The sequence below is a fragment of the Callithrix jacchus genome, chromosome 5 (genome assembly GCF_049354715.1).
Source record: "Callithrix jacchus isolate 240 chromosome 5, calJac240_pri, whole genome shotgun sequence".
Classification (NCBI taxonomy): domain Eukaryota; kingdom Metazoa; phylum Chordata; class Mammalia; order Primates; family Cebidae; genus Callithrix; species Callithrix jacchus.
The window spans coordinates 25412295-25432195 of NC_133506.1; the positions used below are offsets into that span (position 1 = coordinate 25412295).

At 40.3% G+C, this 19901-nt stretch overlaps 1 protein-coding gene across 37 annotated transcripts in view; it reads right to left on the minus strand.

Annotated features, from left to right (window-relative positions):
- Positions 1 to 19901, minus strand: part of DZANK1 (double zinc ribbon and ankyrin repeat domains 1) — an 86933-nt gene that overhangs the window by 25138 nt on the left and 41894 nt on the right. For 23 of the 37 annotated variants that reach the window (XR_013535135.1, XM_078371444.1, XM_078371437.1 and 20 more), the window contains 4 exons: positions 16880 to 16972; positions 10866 to 10991; positions 9814 to 9978; positions 8355 to 8562 (listed from right to left, as the gene is read on the minus strand). Coding sequence is in view for 36 of the 37 variants with exons in the window: in XM_078371444.1 (XP_078227570.1) it covers positions 8355 to 8562; positions 9814 to 9978; positions 10866 to 10991; positions 16880 to 16972 (592 nt within the window). In the remaining variant the exon portion in view is untranslated. The remainder of the gene's footprint in view (positions 1 to 8354; positions 8563 to 9813; positions 9979 to 10865; positions 10992 to 16879; positions 16973 to 19901) is intronic. The other 14 variants (XM_078371458.1, XM_078371451.1, XM_078371447.1 and 11 more) reach the window with 1 other exon arrangement.

Genomic DNA, 19901 nt, shown 5'->3' on the forward strand with positions numbered 1-19901 from the left:
GCAACTAGATGTTGATGAATTTAAGACTTCAGAGCAGCCATTATAAATATGCTCAAGGAACTAAAGGAAATCATGCTTAAAAAAAAAAAGAGCTGGGAGTGGTGGAATGCACCTGTAGTCCCTGCAACTTGAGAGCCTGAGGCTAAAGGATCACTTGAGGCCAAGAGTTGGAGGCTGCAGTCAGTTATAATTGCACCACTGCACTCCAGCGTGGGTGACAGAGCAAGGCCCTGCCTCTTAAAAAAAAAAAAAAAAAAATTATGATGCACTTCAGGAGGCTGAGGTGGGAGGCCTGCTTGAGGCCAGGAGTTTGAGACCACCTGGGCAACATAGCGAGACCCCATCTCTACAAAAAAAATTAAAAATTAGCCAAGCATGATGGCATACACCTCTAGTCCCAGTTACCTGGGAGGCTGATGTGGGAGCATTGCTCAAGCCCAGGAGTTTGAGATTGCAGTGAGCTATGATTTATATCATTGCACTACAGCCTGGGTAATGGAGCAAGACTCTGCTTATAAAAAATAAAAATAAAAAAAGGAGTAAGAAGTATTCCTGAAAAAGAGAATATAAACATATTAAAGAAAAACCAAATAAGAACAGGTAGCAGAAAAGTACAATAACTAAAATAGATAATTCACAAGAGGGGCTCAGCTGTAAATGTGAACTAGCATCAGAAAGAATAAGCAAACTGAAAAATAGGTCAATAGATATTATACAATATAAAAAGAGAGAAAGGAATGAAAAAATAAACAGAGCCTAAGAGACCCATGGGAAGCTATCAAGCATGCCAACATTTACATAATGAGAATCTGAGAAGAAAAGGAGACAGAGAAATGGGGCAGAAAAAAATATTTGAAGAGATAATTGCCAAATGCTTCCTAAATTTGATAAAAGACATGAATTTACACATCCAAGAAGCTCAATTCGTCCCCGCTACTGGAACACCAATTTTAACAACTATCTGCACACAGAAAAGCACCATCACATGAACCAAAAATCAGGTAAGCAATCACAGTACCTGGTTTTAACTTCATATTGTGGAAGGAGGCATTAAGAAGGGCAGGAGAGACAGTCTTGAATCACTGATACCATCCTTCCCCAAGCCCCAGCAGTAGCTATACAGCATGAAAAGGGAATGTGTGCACTTTGGGAAGGGAGAGCACAGTGACTGGAGGACTTTAAACTGAACTCAGTACTGCCCTGTCACAACTGAGAATAAATCCATGCTGGGCTCAGCCAGTGCCCACACATGGAGGGAGCATTTGGACCAACCCTAGCCAGAGCGAAATCGCTCATCCTAGTGGTCTGAACTTGAATTTCTCAGCAAGCCTCGCCACTGCAGGCTGAGTTGCTCTGGGATCATAGGTAAACTTGAAAGGCAGTGTAGGACACAAAGACTAAAATTTCTAGGCAACTCCTAGTGCTAGACTCGGGTTAGAGGTAATAAACCAGGGTGGCACATGACCTAGGGAGACACCAGTTAGCATGGTTTAAGGAGGGCTTGTAATATCCCTCCTCCAACTCCAGGCAGTGCAGCTCATGGCAACAAAAGTGACTCCTTTCTACTTAAAGAGAGTACAGTAAAGAGTAAAGAAGACTTTGTCTTTTATCTTGGATACCAGCTCAGCCACAGTTGGACAGGGCACCAGGCAGAGTTGTGAGGCCCCCCTTCTGGGCCCTAGCTCCCAGATGATGTTCTAGACATACCCTGGGCCAGAAGGGAACTCACTGCCTTGAAGGGAAGCCTCCAGTCCTGGCAGGATTCATCATCTGCTGACTAAAGGGCCCATGGCCCCAAATAACCACCAGCAATACCCAGCGGGTATGCTGTGGGCCTTGGGCTCTGCTATGTGCTAATTTCAGGGGAGACTCAGCACATTGTAATGGGTATGGTGAAAGACTCATTCTGTTTGGGAAAAGCAGCGGGAAAAATAAAGAGGACTTCATCTTGCACCCTAGGTGCCAGCTTAGACACAGTGCGGTAGAGCAACAAGCAGCCTCTTGGGGTCCCTGAGTCTAGGCCTAGGCCTTTAGACAGCATTTTTGGATATGCCCTGGGCAAGAGGGGAGCCTACTGACCTGAAGGATGAGTCCTAGCCCTGGCAGCATTCACCACAAGCTAACAGAAGAGCCATTGGGCTTTAAGCGAACAGTGGCCTGGCGGAACCCCCTGTGGACCTGTGGATCAGTGGTGGTGGTGGCCACAGGGAGAGGAGAGGCTCCTCTGCCTGTGGAAAGGGGAGGGAAGAGCAAGAAAGACTTTCTGTATTATGATTTGAGTGTATTACGATTAGGTGCAGTGTAATAAAACATCAGGTAAATTACTATGGTTTTTTACTCCAACCCTTGGCTCCCAACAGCATCTCTGGACATGCTCAAGGCCTGGGAGAACTCACTGCCTAGAAGAGAAGGACCTTAGGCAAGGACAAGTGCTATACTGGCTTCAGGTATGACCCAACGCAGTCCCCATAGTGGTGGCCACAGGAGTGCTTGTATCACGATATCCTTAGTTCCAGGCGGCTCAGCACAGAGAGAGAGATCTTGTATGTCTGGGAAAATGTTAGTGAAAAGAACATGAGTCTCTTCCTGGTAATCCAGGTAATTCTTCTGTATCTTATCTAAGACCACCAAGGCAGTAGCTCTACAAGTCTGCAAAAAATCACAGTGTTATGGGGCTTTTGATCCAAGTCTCTTCAAGTAACTGGAGAGTCTTCCCAAGAAGGACAGGCACAAACAAGACCGGACTGTGAAGACCTCAATAAATACCTAACTTTTCAAGGCCCACATGCTGAAGAACATCTACAAGCATCATTACCATCCAGGAGAACATGACCTCACCAAAGGAACTAAATAAGGCACCAGGGACCAATCCTGGAGAAACAGAGATATATGACATTTCAGACAGAGAATTCAAAATAGCTATTTTGAGGAAACTCAAAGAAATTCAAGATAACACAGAGAAGGCATTCAGAATTCTATCAGAAAAATTTAAAAGAGTTTGAAATAATTAAAAAGAATGAAATAGAAATTCTAGAGTTGAAAAACAGAATTGACATGCTGAAATATGCATGAGTCTCTTAATAGCAGAACTGATAAAGCAAAAGAAAGAATTAAAGTGAGCTTGAAGACAGGCTATTTAAAAATACATAGTCAGAGGAGACAAAAGAAAACATAATACAAAACAATAAAGCACACCTTATAAGATCTAGAAAATAGGCTGAGCACGGTGGCTCACTCCTGTAATCCCAGCACTTAGGGAGGCCACAGCGGGCAGGAGATCGAGACCATCCTGACCAACATGGTGAAATCCTGTCTCTACTAAAATTAAAAAAAAGAAATTAGCCGGGCGTGGCCACTCAGGAGGCTAAGGCAGGGGAATCACTTGCACCCAGGTGGTGGAAGTTGCAGTGAGCCAAGATTATGGCACTGCACCCCAGCTAGGCAACAGAGCAAGATTCCATCTAAAAAAAAAAAAATCAAAAATCTAGAAAATAGCCTCAAAAGGGCAAATCTAAGAGTTTTTGGTCTTCAAGAGGAGGTAGAGAAAGAGACAGGAGAAGAAAGTTTCTTCAAAGGGATACTATCAGGCCAGGCACAGTGGCTCACATCTATAATCCCAGCATTTTGGGAGGCCAAAGTGGGTGGGTCATTTGAGGTCAGGAGTTCGAGACCAGCCTGGCCAACGTAGTGACACGCCATCTCTACCAAAAATATAAAAATTAACAAGGCGTGGTGGCTCATGCCTACTATCCCAGCTACTTGGGAGGCTGAGGCAGGAGAATTGCTTGAACCCATGAGGTGGAGGTTACAGTGAGCTGAGATCACACCACTGCACTCCAGCCTGGGCAACAGAGAAAGACTCCATCTCAAAAAAGCAAACCAAAAAAACCAAATGGATAGTTTTCGGAAGTTTTCTGAAACTATCAACATTCAAGTACAATAAGGTTATAGAACACTAAGCAGATTTAACCCAAAGAAGGCTACCCCAAGATGTTCAGTAATCAAACTCTCCAAGGTCAAGGATAAAGAAAGTATCTTAAGAGCAGCAACAGAAGAGAAATAACATACAATGGAGCTCCAATACGTTTGCACTAGGCTTTTCAACAAAAATCTTATAGGCCAGGAGAGAGTGGCATGACATATTTAAAATGCTGAGAAAAAAAGTTTTACCCTAGAATAGTATATCTGTCAAAAATATCGTTTAAGCATAAAGGAGAAACACAGATCTTCCCAAACAAAAGCTGAGGAATTTCATCAATACAGACTGTCCTACAAGAAATGCTAAAGGGAGCTACTCAATCCGAAAGAAAAGGATGTTAATGAGCAAGAAGAAATTATCCGAAGGTAGCAGTGAGCCACAGAGAAACACAGAACAGTATAACATGCGCATTGTGATGTGTGAACTTCCCTTGACTTAAATAGAAAGACTAAATTATAAAACAATCAAAAATAATAACTCCAGTAACTTTTTAAGACAGCACAATAAGACTAATGAGAAAAAACAAAAAGTTTAAAAGCAGGGGGATGAAATGTACAGTTTTTATTAGTTTTCATTTTCCAAGTTTGTTTGTTTATGCAATTTCTTATTATTATGCATTACATGGCTCTACCAAAATATCTCATGTACCCCATAAATATATACACCTAGTATGTACCCACAAATATTTTAAAAATTAAAAATTGAAAAAAATGTTTAAAAGAACCTCTTAAAGAGATCCACAGCAGGACACATTATCAAACTGCTGAAAGAATGTGACAAGAAGAGGATCCTGAAAGAAGCAAGACGGAAGTGACTCCTAAGCTTCAAAGGATCCCCAATACAGCAAAACTCTCATCGGAAATAGTAGAGGCCAGAAGACAGTAGATTAACATATTCAAAGTGTTACAAGAAAATAACTGTACAGCAAGAATCTTATAGCTAGTGGAGTTTAACAGAAACAGAGAATGCATTGCTAGCACACCCACCTTATAAGAATTCTTAGGAAGTTCTTTAGGCTGAAAGCAAATGATCCTAGAGAGTTATATGAATCCCCCCTCCCACATAACCACTACCAATAAAGGAAGTTATGTAATTATAGAAGATATTATAAATGCATATTTCTTATCCTATGAATATAATTATAATGTTTGGCCTGTAACAAATAGAGATAAAATATATTGACCAATAACAACACAAAGGAGGTAGGTAAGAGCAAAGCTTCATTGAGCTTAGGAAATGAATCCAAAGGACTATAAATGGGGAAGATGAATGTAACAAAAGCCTCAAATATATAATTGTTCTTTTTTCTTGAAGCATCTTTAAAAGACATGTTATAAACTAATAATTACAACAGTGTTTCGAGTTTATAACATATATGTAAACATAAATATAATGTTATATTAGAAAATAATGCCACACACATATACACTATGGAATACTATTCAGCCATAAAAAAGGATGAGTTCATGTTCTTTGCAGGGACATGGATGAAGCTGGAAACCATCATTCTCAACAAACTAACACAGGAACAGAAAACCAAACACCTCATGTTCTCACTCATAAGTGGATATTGAACAATGAGAACATATGGACATAGGGAGGGAAACATCACACACCAGAGCCTGTAGGGAGGTGGGGGGCTAGGGGAAGGATAGTGGGGGGTGGAGGGGTTTGAGAGGGATAGCATTAGGAGAAATACCTAATGTAGATGATGGGGTGGTAGATGCAGCAAACCACCATGGCACTTGTATACCCATGTAACAAACCCTCATGTTCTGCACATATACCCCAGAACGTAAAATATAATAAATAAAATTTTAATGCCACAAAAATTGGGAAGAGGGAATTGAATTATAGGGTATTTCTATATTTCATTGGACTTAAGTTAGTATAAACCTGAAGCATACTCTGGTAAGTGGTATGAGGGAAACCCTACAGTACCACTAAGGAAATAACTCAAACTACGTAGTGAAAAAGTCATTAAAGAAATCAAAATGTTACACTGGAAAACATGCAATGCATAAGAAAGCAGTAAAGAAGCAATGGAGGAACAAAAAAGGCAGTTAGAAACATTTGGAAAAAAAACCAAATTGGATAAGTCCACCTTTATCAATAATAACATTAAATGCGGATGGATGAAACAATCCAATTAAAAAAAAAAAACAGGGATTGTCAGAATGGACAAAAAGCCCTGATTCATGGTGCTGGACACAGCGGTTTATGCCTGTAATCCTAGCACTCCGGGAGGTTAAGGTGGGAGGCTTACTTAAGCCCAGGAGTTTGAGATAGGACTAGGCAACACAGTGAGATTCCATCTCTACAAAAACGTTTAAAAATTAGCCGGGTGTGGTGGCTTGTGCCTGTGCTCCCAGCTACTCAGGAGACTGAGGTGAGAGGATCACTTGAACCCAGGAGGTCAAGGCTGCGGAGTGCCATGATTGTGCCACTGTACTCAGCCTGGGCGACAGAGACTCTATCTAAAGAAAGAAAGAAAGAAAGAGAGGGAGAGAAAGGAAAGAAAGGAAAGAAAGAAAGAAGAAAGAAAGAAAGAAAGGAAGGAAGGAAGGAAGGAAGAAAGAAAGAAAGAAAGAAAGAAAGAAAGAAAGAAAGAAAAGAAAGAAAGGAAAGAAAGAAAGAAAGAAGAAAGAAAGAAAAGAAAAGAAAGAAATGAAGGAACACCAAACTTCTGGGATGCAGTGAAAGCAAAGCTCAAACAGAAATTTATAGCAGCAAATGCTCATATTAAGAAGAAAGATCTCAAAATTATCACCCTAATCTTTGGCCTTAAGAAACCAGAAAAAGAGCAAAGTCAACTTAAATTAAGAAGAAAGAAGGAAATCAGGACTAGAGCAGAATTTAATGAAATACAGAATATAAAAATAATACAAAATCAATAAAATCAAAAGTTGGTTTTAGGAAAAAAATCGATGAAATTGACAAACCATTAGCAAGATTGACCAAAAAAAGTGACATCTCAAGTTACTAGAATTAGAAATAAGAGATGTCATCACCAATTTTACTGAAATAAAAAAGGTTATAAAAGAGCATCACAAACAACTGTATGCTAATAAATTAATCGGATGAAACAGATAAATATCTAGAAAAACACTAACTACCAAAACTGATTCAACTGAAAATCTGAATAGACCTACAAAAAGTAAAGAGTAATCAGAAGTGTCCACTAAACAAACATCAAGTCCAGATAGATTCGCAGGTAATTTACCAAAATTTAAATAATAGTTAATACCAATTCTTCATAAGCACTTCACAAAAAAAGAAGTAGGGCTTGCCTCGACAGCACATATACAAAAAAAAAAGAAGTGTTTCAATAAGGCTACCATTATCCTGATACCAAAATCAGACAGACAGTAAAAAGAAAGAAGAAAACTGCAGACTAACATCTCTTATAACTATAGACACAAAAGTCTTCAAGTAAAATACTAGCAAACTGTATTAGTCCATTTGTGCTGCTATAAACAAAATATCTGAGACTGGGTAATTTAGAAAGAACAGGAATTTATTTCTCACAGGTCTAGAGGCTAGAAGTTCAAAATAAAGGTCCCTGCAGATTAGGTATCTGGCGAGGGCCTGGTCCTTCTGCTTCTAAGACGGTGCCTTGTTGCTGTACCCTCCAAAGGAGGGGAACTCTGTGTCCTCACATGGAGGAATGGCCAAAGGACAAAAGGAGGCCTTAGATCGTTCCCTCCAGTCCTTTCATAAGGTTTTTCATGAGGGCTCCATCTTCATGATCAGTTTCCAAAAGGTCCCACTGCTTGATAACACCGCAATGGAGACTAACTTTCAAAGTGAATTTTGAAGCAGCGAGCTGGGGACCACAGGCATGCACCACCACACCTGACTGCTTTAACAAAAAAAATGTAGAGACAGGGTCTCACTTTGTTGCCCAGACTGGTCTCAAACTCCTAGACTCAAGAGATCCTCCAGACTTGGCCTCCCAAATTGCTGGGATTGCAGGCATGAGTCACCACACCTGGCCCAAATTATACACTTATAAATAGTCAAAATGGTGAATTTTATGTTATATAAATTTTACCGAAATAAAAAAAGGGTTAATGGCAGATAGCAATAGCACTGCATACTAATAACATGTCTACGATGACAAAAGAAACCCACGTGCACCATGTGACTGAGGAGCTAGACAACAGGGCTATGAGCTAAAACATCAGAATACTGAAGGCTTAAGGAAGAGCTAACAGGAAGAGCTTCTTTCTCATACAAAAAAATTACTTGGAAAAAAAAAGAAACTTACTTCTTACACATAAAAATAAATCTAAAAGGAAGAGAAAATGAAATGTCCTTTCAGAGAAAGAGTGAATTCCCTCCCAACCAGAAGAAAGGGCATCCTCCCCCTTACCTCTTCCTGGGCTGATGGCTGTGAGAAGGGGTCTGTGGTCACTCATTTTCTCCTGCCTCTGCTTTTGAGAGACTATTTCCAGTTCCTTTTTTGCTAGCAGCTTGCTGGATGGGTAAAATAGGCCAACAGTCTGTGTGCCTATGTCCCTCTTAGTCCCAGAATCAGATCTGGGCAAAGGAATATTCAGAGACTGCCAGGCACATCGGGGCTATAAGTGAGGCAGAAAACATTTTTTAAAATTATAATATAATTTAATCAATCTTCCATTTTACTTATAGAAAACAATTCTAACAGGAATAAAATATAGCTCAAAAAAACTGTACTTTGAGCTAAAAGGGTTTTCCAGCCTTTGCCTCATGTTCCTTGCTCCTGTCTTTCCCAGCAACTCCCAGCCTGATCCATGAGTAGCCATTTATTATCTAAAATTCAGCAAATCAAGGGATGTTTGCTGGCCTGCTTGTTGCCTGGAAGATATCCAGCCTTTTCAGCTCTATAATGCAATAGAGCATAGACTTCACTACTCATACACACTCAGCTACCAGTCACCAACATTTCCGCTAATATACTCTCCTGCATCTGAACCTGAGGACCTGAGAGGACTATCATGTAAGATTGTGTGGGTTGTGCACTGCACACGGTCACTGCATTGAAAATAATACCATTCACATGGTAAACATCATATATTTGCATATGTATTAGAATAATTTTTCTAGTAGAGAAACCAGTATATTACAAGCCATTTCCAATAGATGGCAGTCATGTGTCTTAAGAAAAGAACAGCATTGTTTCATTTGCACAAAGGAATAAGGGCTAGTGGCAGTCCAAGATTTAAATCTTTCAAACTGGGTCAAGAAGCCATGAATTCCCTAAAACTGTATACAAAGTGCGGAGTGTATCCTCTAATAATTATCCATCTTTAGCTTCTTATAATGAAGAGATAAGAAGGAACATGAAAAGTATTTATCCAGCTTAGAGAAATTCATAAAATTATAAAAATCTAACACAAAGCCAGTTTTAGAGCTTAAGTACTTCTGAAAATAACCTGGAGAGATTTTCCTCAAATTATGCCCAGCTGTTATAGATCACAGAAGCAATTTTATATACCTAAGTTTTCTAAAATATAAAAAAGGGAAGGAAAAGTTCTCAGAATGCTACGCAAGAAATTCAAGAGAAGTGCATTCTAAGGTGGCATTACGTCCACGGCCTTGCAACTGCAATGACACAGACCTCAATTTACTAGACACAAATGTGCCCATTTAGATCTTTGATTTCTGAAGAAATCATTCGAGTGTTTAAAATCTAAATTGACTGCATTTATTTACACACCCAGTTGAAATTCCATGTGAAAGTTCTAAGTATTTTGGGTCTCTTCCCTGGGTTGATTCACAGGGTCGAGGACACACATTCAGAGTTACATCCTTTTCCCGGGCACGAGTTCTTACTATGGGGGAGGCCTCACCTCAGAAAAAGGGCGTGGTTCCTCAGCAGCTAGAGCCAGGCCTCTGTCCATGCTGAGCCTCACCCAGGACTTCACACAAATCCCACAGGAGCCACAGAATCGGGCAGATAGGTGATTGCTGGCCCCACATTTAGGGCAAACAGAGCAGCCAGCAGGAATGCCAAGCTAGAGGATAGAAAATGTCTTTATGAATATTAGAGTTAAAATTTCCTCATGTAAATTATTCTCATACCATATAAAATAACATATGCCCACACTACACTCTCTGATCCAGCCATTCTACCTTCCAGAATTTATCCCACAGAGGGACAAGTAGAGAAATAAGTACTCCAGGTCAACCCCTAAAGCACCATGATTTTAAAAGAAATCACTGAAAACAACACAAATATCCAGCAATAGGGATGGTCTAAATAGATCACAGGACATACATGCAAACAATGGATTATGAAGCCACTGAAAAGAATGAGGAGGTTACTAACAAGATATGTTGCTAAGTGAAAATAACTGGATCAGTGTTCATAGCACCAGTTTACTTACACATGCATTGAATAGCTGAAAGAACAGCTCCAGGACTGGGTATTAGCAATTGCTTCTGAGAGGAGAACTCTGGGACTTAGATGAGAAAGGAAACTAACCCTTCACTCTAAAACTTTTTTATTCTTTGCATACAATACTTAGATAAATGAATAAATACATAGTCTTGAGTGGTTTATTATAAAGGCAGGCAGACAGAACTCATTTAAAAAAATGCCAGTAGTCAATAAATGAGTGAAAAGGTTTAACCTCAAAGAAATACAAATCAAAACAGTCACGAGAGATGGCTCTTAATGTAAGATAATTATCTCTATCTCCAGATTCTTAGGTTACAGGTGTAGTAGCGAAATCACATGAAATGATTTCTGCAAGGCCATGGAAGATTTGCCTGGCTCTCTCCAGGCCAGTGGCAAGGTGCTAAGTATACAGAACATCAGTTTTAAAATACCCACCATGTTGATTTGTAGTAGCTTTGAAGGTCTCCTGATTTAAAAAATAATAATAAATAAAATACCCACCATGGTGCCACACCAGCCGCAGAAGGATGCCTCCCAGAGATTCCAGCGACCACATCTGGAGCAGGAAATGGTCCCCCCTTTCTGCATGGGCGGAGGCGGGGCTTTATCCCCACTGTACAGCGACTGCTGTATGAAATGTCATTTAAAGGCAGATCAATACTATATTCTCTAATCCCCCTCCCAATTCAAAAAAGATAAAAAGCCCTGAGATAATATAAGCCCTGGAAATACTGTCTCTTTTTTTTTTGCCCAAAGGAGTACAGCTATGATGGGTTTCACCAATGAATAAATTAGTACATAGCACACATTCCTTCATAGAGGTCACAGAAAGTCAATGAAACTGGTCTTGAGTGTGACACTCGCACATCTTAGTATTTTTCAATATCTTTAATATCAAGGACAGCAAGGCCTACTGTTGATTTAAGAGAACAATATGAATGAAGGAAGAAGAGAGCTGAGCTACCTAAGGGGCCATGATTAAGGCTCATCTTCTATCCTTTGGAGTTCTGGTTTCCATAGAAAAATGTGACTTGATTTCCCACTCTTGACACATGGGAAGAATTATTTTATATTGGGGACAGAGGCAGAATTGTTTCGTGAGAATTCCTGGGACTACGTTAGGTAAACCTAGATTTGAATGTGTTCCTGTTGCTTCCTCACTATTGCCTGGTAAAAGACTTGCTCACTTCCCAAATGGAGGTGACAGCACAGCGGCTGCTACCTGACCACCCACCACGTGCAGACTCGACTCCCACACTGCCCCGCACCCTCGAATGAGTCCCTTGGCAGACCTGGGAGGTGGGTGCCGTCACTGTCCCCATCTTACAGAGGGAGAGCACAGGGACACAGAGAGGGTGAGACACACGATTAGAGCCATGTGATTCTAAAGCCTGGCTTCTCTCCCTGACTCCATACAGCCTCTTCAATAGAATAGCTTCCTCCCAGGTCTGCAAGGGTTTCAGACGATTACCAACAGTCAAGTGGATAGGAATGCTTAGCACAGAGCCAAGCTGCACTGGCCAGGTTCCTTCCCTTCCCACCTTGTTTTCCACTAGATCCTGATTTCTAGAGGAGAAAGCACTTTAATTTCACTTCTATTCCCCCCAAAGAGAACAGTCCTGGTACCCTGGCACAGGGGAGTCACTCAAATAGTTTTACTGAGTCAATGACTGATTTACTTGGTAACTGAATGCGTGTATTGCCACATATGCCCCGCACAATACTAAGAATGCACACACCAGGGAAAACATTTGCTAAGGGCACTTTTCCCTCAAAGACACAAATTTTAGTTCACTCTATTTGCCCAGCTGTATCCCGTTTTGCTTCAGGGCCAGCTCTGTTATCTAGAATGGAAACCTATCTAAGAGAGGTTTATTATTTACATCAGCCCCAGCATCCAGACACCCAAGAACAGAGGCTTTCTTTGTGTGTGCTTGCCCTGACTTCTGCATAATTAGAGGGAAAGTCCTTCAGGTAAATAAAAGACAAATTCTCTGCAAACTTTTTCTTCAGAACTTACATTTCAATTATCCTATTCTTAAAACAAGACTTTGGTATAAAGCTTGCTGGCCTGGGCTTCTAAATACAAAGCCTTCAGACTTTTCATTGAAATGTACTGACTGTTTAAGTAGCTTTTAAATATAACATCGCTTTAAAGAAAGAAAAGTTATCTTTCTGATAGTCTTACTGATCAAAAAACAAAAAAAAAAGAGAAAAGAAAGAAGAGTTATCTTACCCCATCATATTAATGCTGCTAAACAAAGGAAAGACATAAAGCTATCAGAACGAACATGCATTGTGACTACGGACTCCAGAGACAAATACTGTCCTTGTGGCGTCTAGCTCTGATATACCATTCAGATAGAAATACAATTTTTAGAAAGAATTCAATTTGGGGATTATTCTGAAAATAGTTTTGTTGATAGATGAGACCTAGAAACAGTTATATCACTGACAGTTATCGAAATTGATTTAAATGGTTTTATTATTTACATAAGAAGTACTGAATGCCTGAGGAAAGAATGAGAAAAGCTTCTGCTGGCAATTTACTTAAACATATTGGTAAGACTATATCAAGATTTCCAGTTCTATTGTTTTCTAGTTTTACACTTTTCCTATCTCACTATTACTTTCTCTGGTGCCTTGGAAAAAATTATACCATGTCATTTTATGATTAGAGAGTGGTAGCAAGTCTGAAACCACATTAACAGATGACTCTCAACAACAGACAACCCTAAAATTACACCAGCTTTGATTTGAAAATAGATGTTTTCTGATTAAATTCACCACCATATTAGTTTGTTTTTAGTCTCAGTTGTGAAACACATCGTATGCAACAGAAATCATCTTTAAAAAAAAACTACAGATTTTTCCTTCTGGCAATGGTAACCTAAGACCATAACAAATGACTCCCACATAGAAAAGAACTATAAAATCTGCTGAGAACAGGCCAGGATCACTGGAGGTCAAGAGGTCGAGACCAGCCTGGTCAACATGGTGAAACCCTGTCTCTAAAAATACAAACATTAGCCAGGCGTGGTGGTGAACGCCTGTAATCCCAGCTACCTGGGAGGCTGAGGCACGAGAATCTCTTGAACCCAGGTGGTGGAGGTTGCAGTGAACCAAGATCACACCATTGTACTCCAGCCCGGGCGATAGAGTATGACTCAATTTTTTAAAAAAAATCTGCTGATAATACATGAAGGCAGTGGAGAATGAACAGAAGCAGGTACACCTGCAGCAAGAACACACAAGAAGGAGGGGAGTTATACAAAGTCAATTCCCATCTTCACGGCTTTCACCCTGGAGCTAAGGGCAGTCTACATAGCGCATGTGAAGTGGGGGGCACAAGACAGTATTTCTGGCCAAGAGAACCAGAAAACTGAAGCTGGGAATATTTGGCTGCTGAAGAGGTAGGGAGCTCCTAGAAAGAAAGAAGAAGAGGGATCTTCTCTGTGTATTCAGATCTCTTACCAGCCCCTGAACAACATATGTACAGAATGGGCTTGACACAGCTAAGCTAAAGACAAAATACCTGAATGGAGACCAAACGTTCTATCCCTCCTCCCCTCAAACTTTTTTTTTGTAATTAGTATATTGAGGAATTTTAAACTGTACCCTAGCATTATGAATCTTTGGCTGTGGTACTTTCTGGATTCTGTCACTCTGGGAGTTTTGCTGTTGTTTTTTTGCTTTGCTTTAACAGGCAAAGCATAATAATATGTATGCTTGCTTTTGGGGAATGTGCTGCCTGGAAGGAACTAGAATTACTACTTCACACATGAAAAGAAAACCAACTGAGTTTGACCCTAAGATGAATCAGATGTTAGAAGAAGCAAACCAGAAATTTAAAGCATATATACTGTCCACAATAAATAAAAAGAATAAATCTCAACGAAGAAATAGAAACATAAAAACAGAAATGAGTGAGAATTCTGGAATAGAAAAAGATAATATTTTAAATAAAATATTTAGTAGATGTACTTAATATCTAAAAGGATATGGTAAAGGAAAGTGTAAGTGAAGATAGATCAACAAAAATCATACAGTGTGAAAAGAAGAAAAGATTTTTTAAAAATGAACAGGCCTAGTGCAGTGGCTCATGCCTGTAATCCCAGCACTTTGAGAGGCCAAGGTGGGCAGCTTAACTGAGGTCAGGAATTCGAGATCAGCCTGGACAACATGGTGAAACCTCGTTTCTACTGAAAATACAAAGATTAGCCAGGCTTGGTAGTGTACAACTGTAATTCCAACTACTCGGGAGGCTGAGGCAGGAGAATCACTTGAACCCGGGAGGTGGAGGTTGCAGTGAGCTGAGATTGCACCACTGTACTCCAGCCTGGGCGACAGAGCAAGACTCCATCTAAAAAAAAAAAAGGTCCTCAGGGACCTATTATATAACATCAAACAATTCAACAGATGTGTATATGGACTTGAGATGGACAGTAGAAAATGAGTGGAGTAGAAAAATAAAGAAATCATGGCCAAACAATTCCCAAATCTGATGAAAGACAGAAATTTACAGCTACAAGATTCTAAATGAACACCAACCAGAATAACTTCACACTAATGTATATTATAGCCAAATTGCTAAAAACCATCACTAAAGAGCAAATCTTAATAAAAGCAACAAGAGAAAAATGACACATCCCATATGTGAAAATGTCAATTTGATTTACATCTGACTTTTGAGCTGAAAGCATAGAGGCCAGAAAAGCTTGGAACAGCTTTAAATTTCAGAAAGAAAATTAACTGTCAGCCTAGAATTATATATATCCATCAAAAATGCTCTTTGAGAATATCTTCATTGTGGTGGTGGTGAAAAATGACTGTATATAATTACCAACATTCACCAAACTACACAATTAAACTAGGTGAATTTTACTGCATATAAATTATATCTCAATAAAACTGGAAGCAAGAGGAATTCCTTCAAATCAACTACTGTTAGACTGTCAATGATTAGATGACATTAAAAGGTATCTTGTCCAAGTCAACTGTTATGGGGTGAATTCTGTCTGCGCAGAAAATGACATGTTGACGTGCTAACCTCCAGTACCCCAGAATGGGATCTTATTTGGAAAATGGTCTGTACAGAGGTAATCAAGTTAAAATGTGGTCATTAGGGTGGATCTGAATCCAGTGTGACTGGTGTCCTTATGAAAAAGGGAAATCTGAACACAGAGGCACACACACGGGCAGACACACGGGGAGAGCTCTATGGGATGGCAAAGGCAGAGACGGGAGTGCTGCATCTAGAAGCCAAGGGAAGCTTGAGGCTACCAGAAGCTGGGAGAGAAGATGGAATAGTTCATTCCCTAGCACCTTCAGAGGGAGCATGGCCCTGCTAACACCTTGATTTTAGACTTCTGGTCTCCAGAGATGTCAGAAAATAGATTTCCATTGTTGTTAGCCACCTAGTTGATGGTGCTTAGGAAAAAACGAGTGCACACCCATTTGATACTAATCATATAGACTAGGGGTCCCCAATGCCTGGGCCACGTACCTGTATGGATCCGTGGCTTGTTAGGAACCGGGCCACACAGCAGGAGGTGAGTGCTCCACCTCCTGTCAGATCAGCGGCAGCATCCGATTCCCACGGGAGCGCAAACCCTATTGTGAACTGTGCATGAGGGATCTAGGTTGTGCGTTCCTTATGAGAATTTAACTTATGACTGATGATTTGAGGAGGAACAGTTTCATCCTGAATCCATCCCCCCTCCATGTCCATGAAAAAACTGTCTTCTACAAAACCAGTCCCTGGTGCCAAAAAGGCTGGGGACCGCTGCTGTAGACCATACTAACTGCATTGTCCAGTTTCACGAGGAAATCTGTCTGAGATGAGAACAAACTCCACAAACAGTCTAAAACATATACAGCAACCCAAAAGAAGCATGTTTTTTCTTTTAAGTCAGCTAGTAAATGCCAACTTTTTCATGGTACAAGGCAAGAGTCACCTGGAATTTTAATTTCATCAGAAACATGTTATAAACATAAAATAGATCATCTAAACTGAACTTATTCACTGTACTTACAGTGCATCTACTCCTATTCCTTCATTTCAACATTCAAAAGAGGCTGGTAGGAAACCCAAGAAATAGGTGGCTACGATGTTCTCAATTTCAAAAAGCAGTGGGCACATAGAGTCAATGAAGACAGTGGACAATGGGGTGTAGGTCGTGGGGGATGACCAACACATACCTGTCTGTAAATGAAATGTGAATGAGTTCACTTCCTGCAGGCTAATGCCAGCCTCCCATGCAAAGTTATTAAACAAAATCATAAGAAATAATTGATTTTACTGAATCCTCTTGAAGTTAAGACTTTGCAAACAATTCTGTATTGATGAATATACAAAGTTCTCTCCACATATAGAAATCTTGCTTTCAGTTTACCATGAGAAGCTTTTCTTGGTCTCTCTCCCCAATCCCCTCGGCAGATTCTGTTTCTCTATTATCATTAACGTTGAATTTAGTAGCCACTAAATATAGGGTTGGCACATGCAATCAACCTACCTCTTGTGATGAAGGCAGGGCCCCCTCACAGGTGACACAGTATCTCAGATGAGCAGGATTTCCTGTACCACAGGCCCGGCAAATTACCTTCTCCTTCACAACAAAAAATAAGAAATACATGTTCCTCTGAGCAAACAACTGTGCAAAGAAATCAACAAGCAGTCTTTTCTGTCAGTCATTCAGCTACAGACCCTTATCGCATCCAGACCCTGAATACTGGATTGGTTTAGGAGTTACTATAAATAGTGTCAGACGAACATCTGTAGTTGTTTGTTTGTTTGTTTTCATTTGGTTTTGTAGAGATGGGATTTGACTGTGTTGCCCAGTCTGGTCTCCAACTCCTGGCCTCAAGTGATCTTCCTACTTCAGCTTCCTAAAGTACTGGAATTATAGGTATGAGACCCCATGCCCAGCCTGAATGTAGTTTTAAAAGAAACAAAACCCCAAACGAACAAAAAAAAAAAACCACATTGAAAAGAGTATTCATTTGGTCTTCAGAAGGCAAGTTGGGAACTCTGCACTGGTTATGTGTAAGGTTTTGTGTGTGTGTGTGTGTGTGTGTGTGTGTGTGTGTGTGTTTCTCCAGTGTGAAAACCATAACACTGAGTAGACATTCCATTTCATGGCTTAAACAGTAAACAGAAAGACCCTAGACCAGCAAGGGATTATCTGTGTGTTTATAAGTAATTTGGTTCTTGAACTGGGATTTACCTTCTGGGGCTTCATGTTAAATATGAATTGAGGTTTGCTCTGTAGTTTTTACTTAGAAACGGAAGAAGTGGAAAGACTGCCCAAGAAAGAGAGTGGTAAGTACAACTTTCTAAGTCAGGGCCCTGGGGTTAAGCTGCAACACAGAGAAAAACAAAAGACAAAGAAATGATGGTAAAAATAGTCTAGTGTTCAGCTATCAGAGGTTTGCTAACAACTGTTTAGTTACTGACCACTCTATTCGCTCAGGATACAATCTTCTTCAATTGTCAATGACCAGTAGTGCTCAAGTGTTCCTTTCTAGTCCAGCACTGTGGTCCCTAGGTGTCCCGAAACTAATAAATCGGTGTGTTCAGAAGATGGTACAGGTAAAGTGGATGATAAAGAAAAAGAAAGCCCAACTCCCAGGGCTTTATTTCCAATACCACCAGGTAGCTCTATGAAGTCCTAGCCTTTCAAAGCCTAGTTAATTCTATTTTAGTGGAAGATTCCAAAGTTTTCCTAGGAACTGAGCCAACTCAGGAAACCAAGTTCCCAATCTAAACAACTCCTAAAGGGCAGAGGCCAACTGACTGCTATTCAAAATGGCAGAGAATCACTGTCCTGCTCTCAATGATTCCTGACATTCCCTGGGGCCAACATTCTTCAAAGCTATTTAAAGTTACCACAACATAATCTGCAATTGGCCAGCGTTTATCCATGAGATTTAGGGCTACGACTTTCCTGAAGATGTTGCCTCAGAAAAAATCGGGTGAAACACACTGAGAAATGAGACCAATCTCCTGTCTTCATTAAAAAATACTGAGATCAAATCAAAGTAATCTTGCTGTGTGCTACAGAAAACACTTTCTCTAGAAGAGAAAACTGGAGAACAAGCTTCTCAAGTCCAATGGCTTCCTTTAAGACCTCACCTTGTAGGGCTCATAATCCAAAACTGCATCTCATATATTTGCCCAATGCATACTCTGCCCAATCCCTGCCTTACAAAACCCTTTGTTTTTATATTTTTAAATAATCAACTTTTAACTTTATTTTTAGAGCAATTTAATGGTCACAGCAAAATTGAGTGGAAACTGCAGAAGATTCCCATATACCATGTCCCACCCCACAGACACAGCACCCTCAATATGGACATCTCACACCCAAGTGGTACATTTGTCACCATCAATGAACATACACTCACACATCATTATCACCCACGGCCCATCGTTTATCTTACAGTCCAGCACTAACCCTTTAAACCCTTTCCCTGCCTTCCTTCTTCTCAGATACTACTAGGAACTTGTCTAAGTGGGGTCTACCTTACTGCATCCAGTCTATTAAACAGTTTTCTTGGTTGAAGGGTTTTTCTATGTTTTTTTTTTTTGTGTGTGTGTGAAGACTTTTGACACCATGCCATGGCTCACTTCTTTCTAGAGCAGTGACTATGACCCACAGTTAGAAATCATTTTAGATCGCAATCCACTACACTTACAAATTCACAGATGTCTGTGGGGGTGATGTGGAATTGAGGCCACCTTCAGATGGCCTTAATGGGGATGCTAAACACCTCTGATGAGAACTTTTCAAAAGTCAGTATCCTCATTTGCCATTTCATCCACAGCTTTTGTCACATATTGTCTAGTTGAATGGTTATAAGCTATTTAACAGAGCCAGTTAGTCACTGGGATATAACGTTCCCTTTTAAAGTAGCTGGAGGAAGAGAACAATTTTCAAACTCCCAAGTGATAAGCTTTAATTGACAGAATTAAAAAGGAAGAATATTGAAAACAAACTAGTAGATCGTTACAAACTTAATGTCAAAACTGACTAAGCTAAAATTCTGCTTGATGTGGAGTTGCGGTTACACTGGTTTTAACCCCAAATCACTGTGTGAGAGGCTGGGACTCACTGAAGGAGCCCGCGCCTCAGGCTCGTGAATCATCAGATCTGTTCAGGAGGACCCCAGACCTAAGCCTCACAGATTTTAAGAACCACAAAGATGACTGAAGTCCTGGAGGTATACTGCATGTTGCTCATAAAATTCCAAAGGAAACTGTAGTAGTTCCTCTTGATAAATGCCTTCAATTAATGTTTTCTGGTGAACAGGGATGTTAAAACTAGTTTTCAGCTTTAGAAAACAGCCAGTGGAGGCCAGGCATGGCTCATGCCTGTAATCCCAGAACTTTGGGAGGCCAAGGTGGGAGGATCACGTGAGCCTAGGAGTTTCAGACCAGCCTGGGCAACAAGGTGAAACCCCATCTCTACAAAAAATAGAAAAAGTCACCTGGCGTGGTAGCACATGCCTGTGATCCCAAGTACTTGGGAGCCTGAG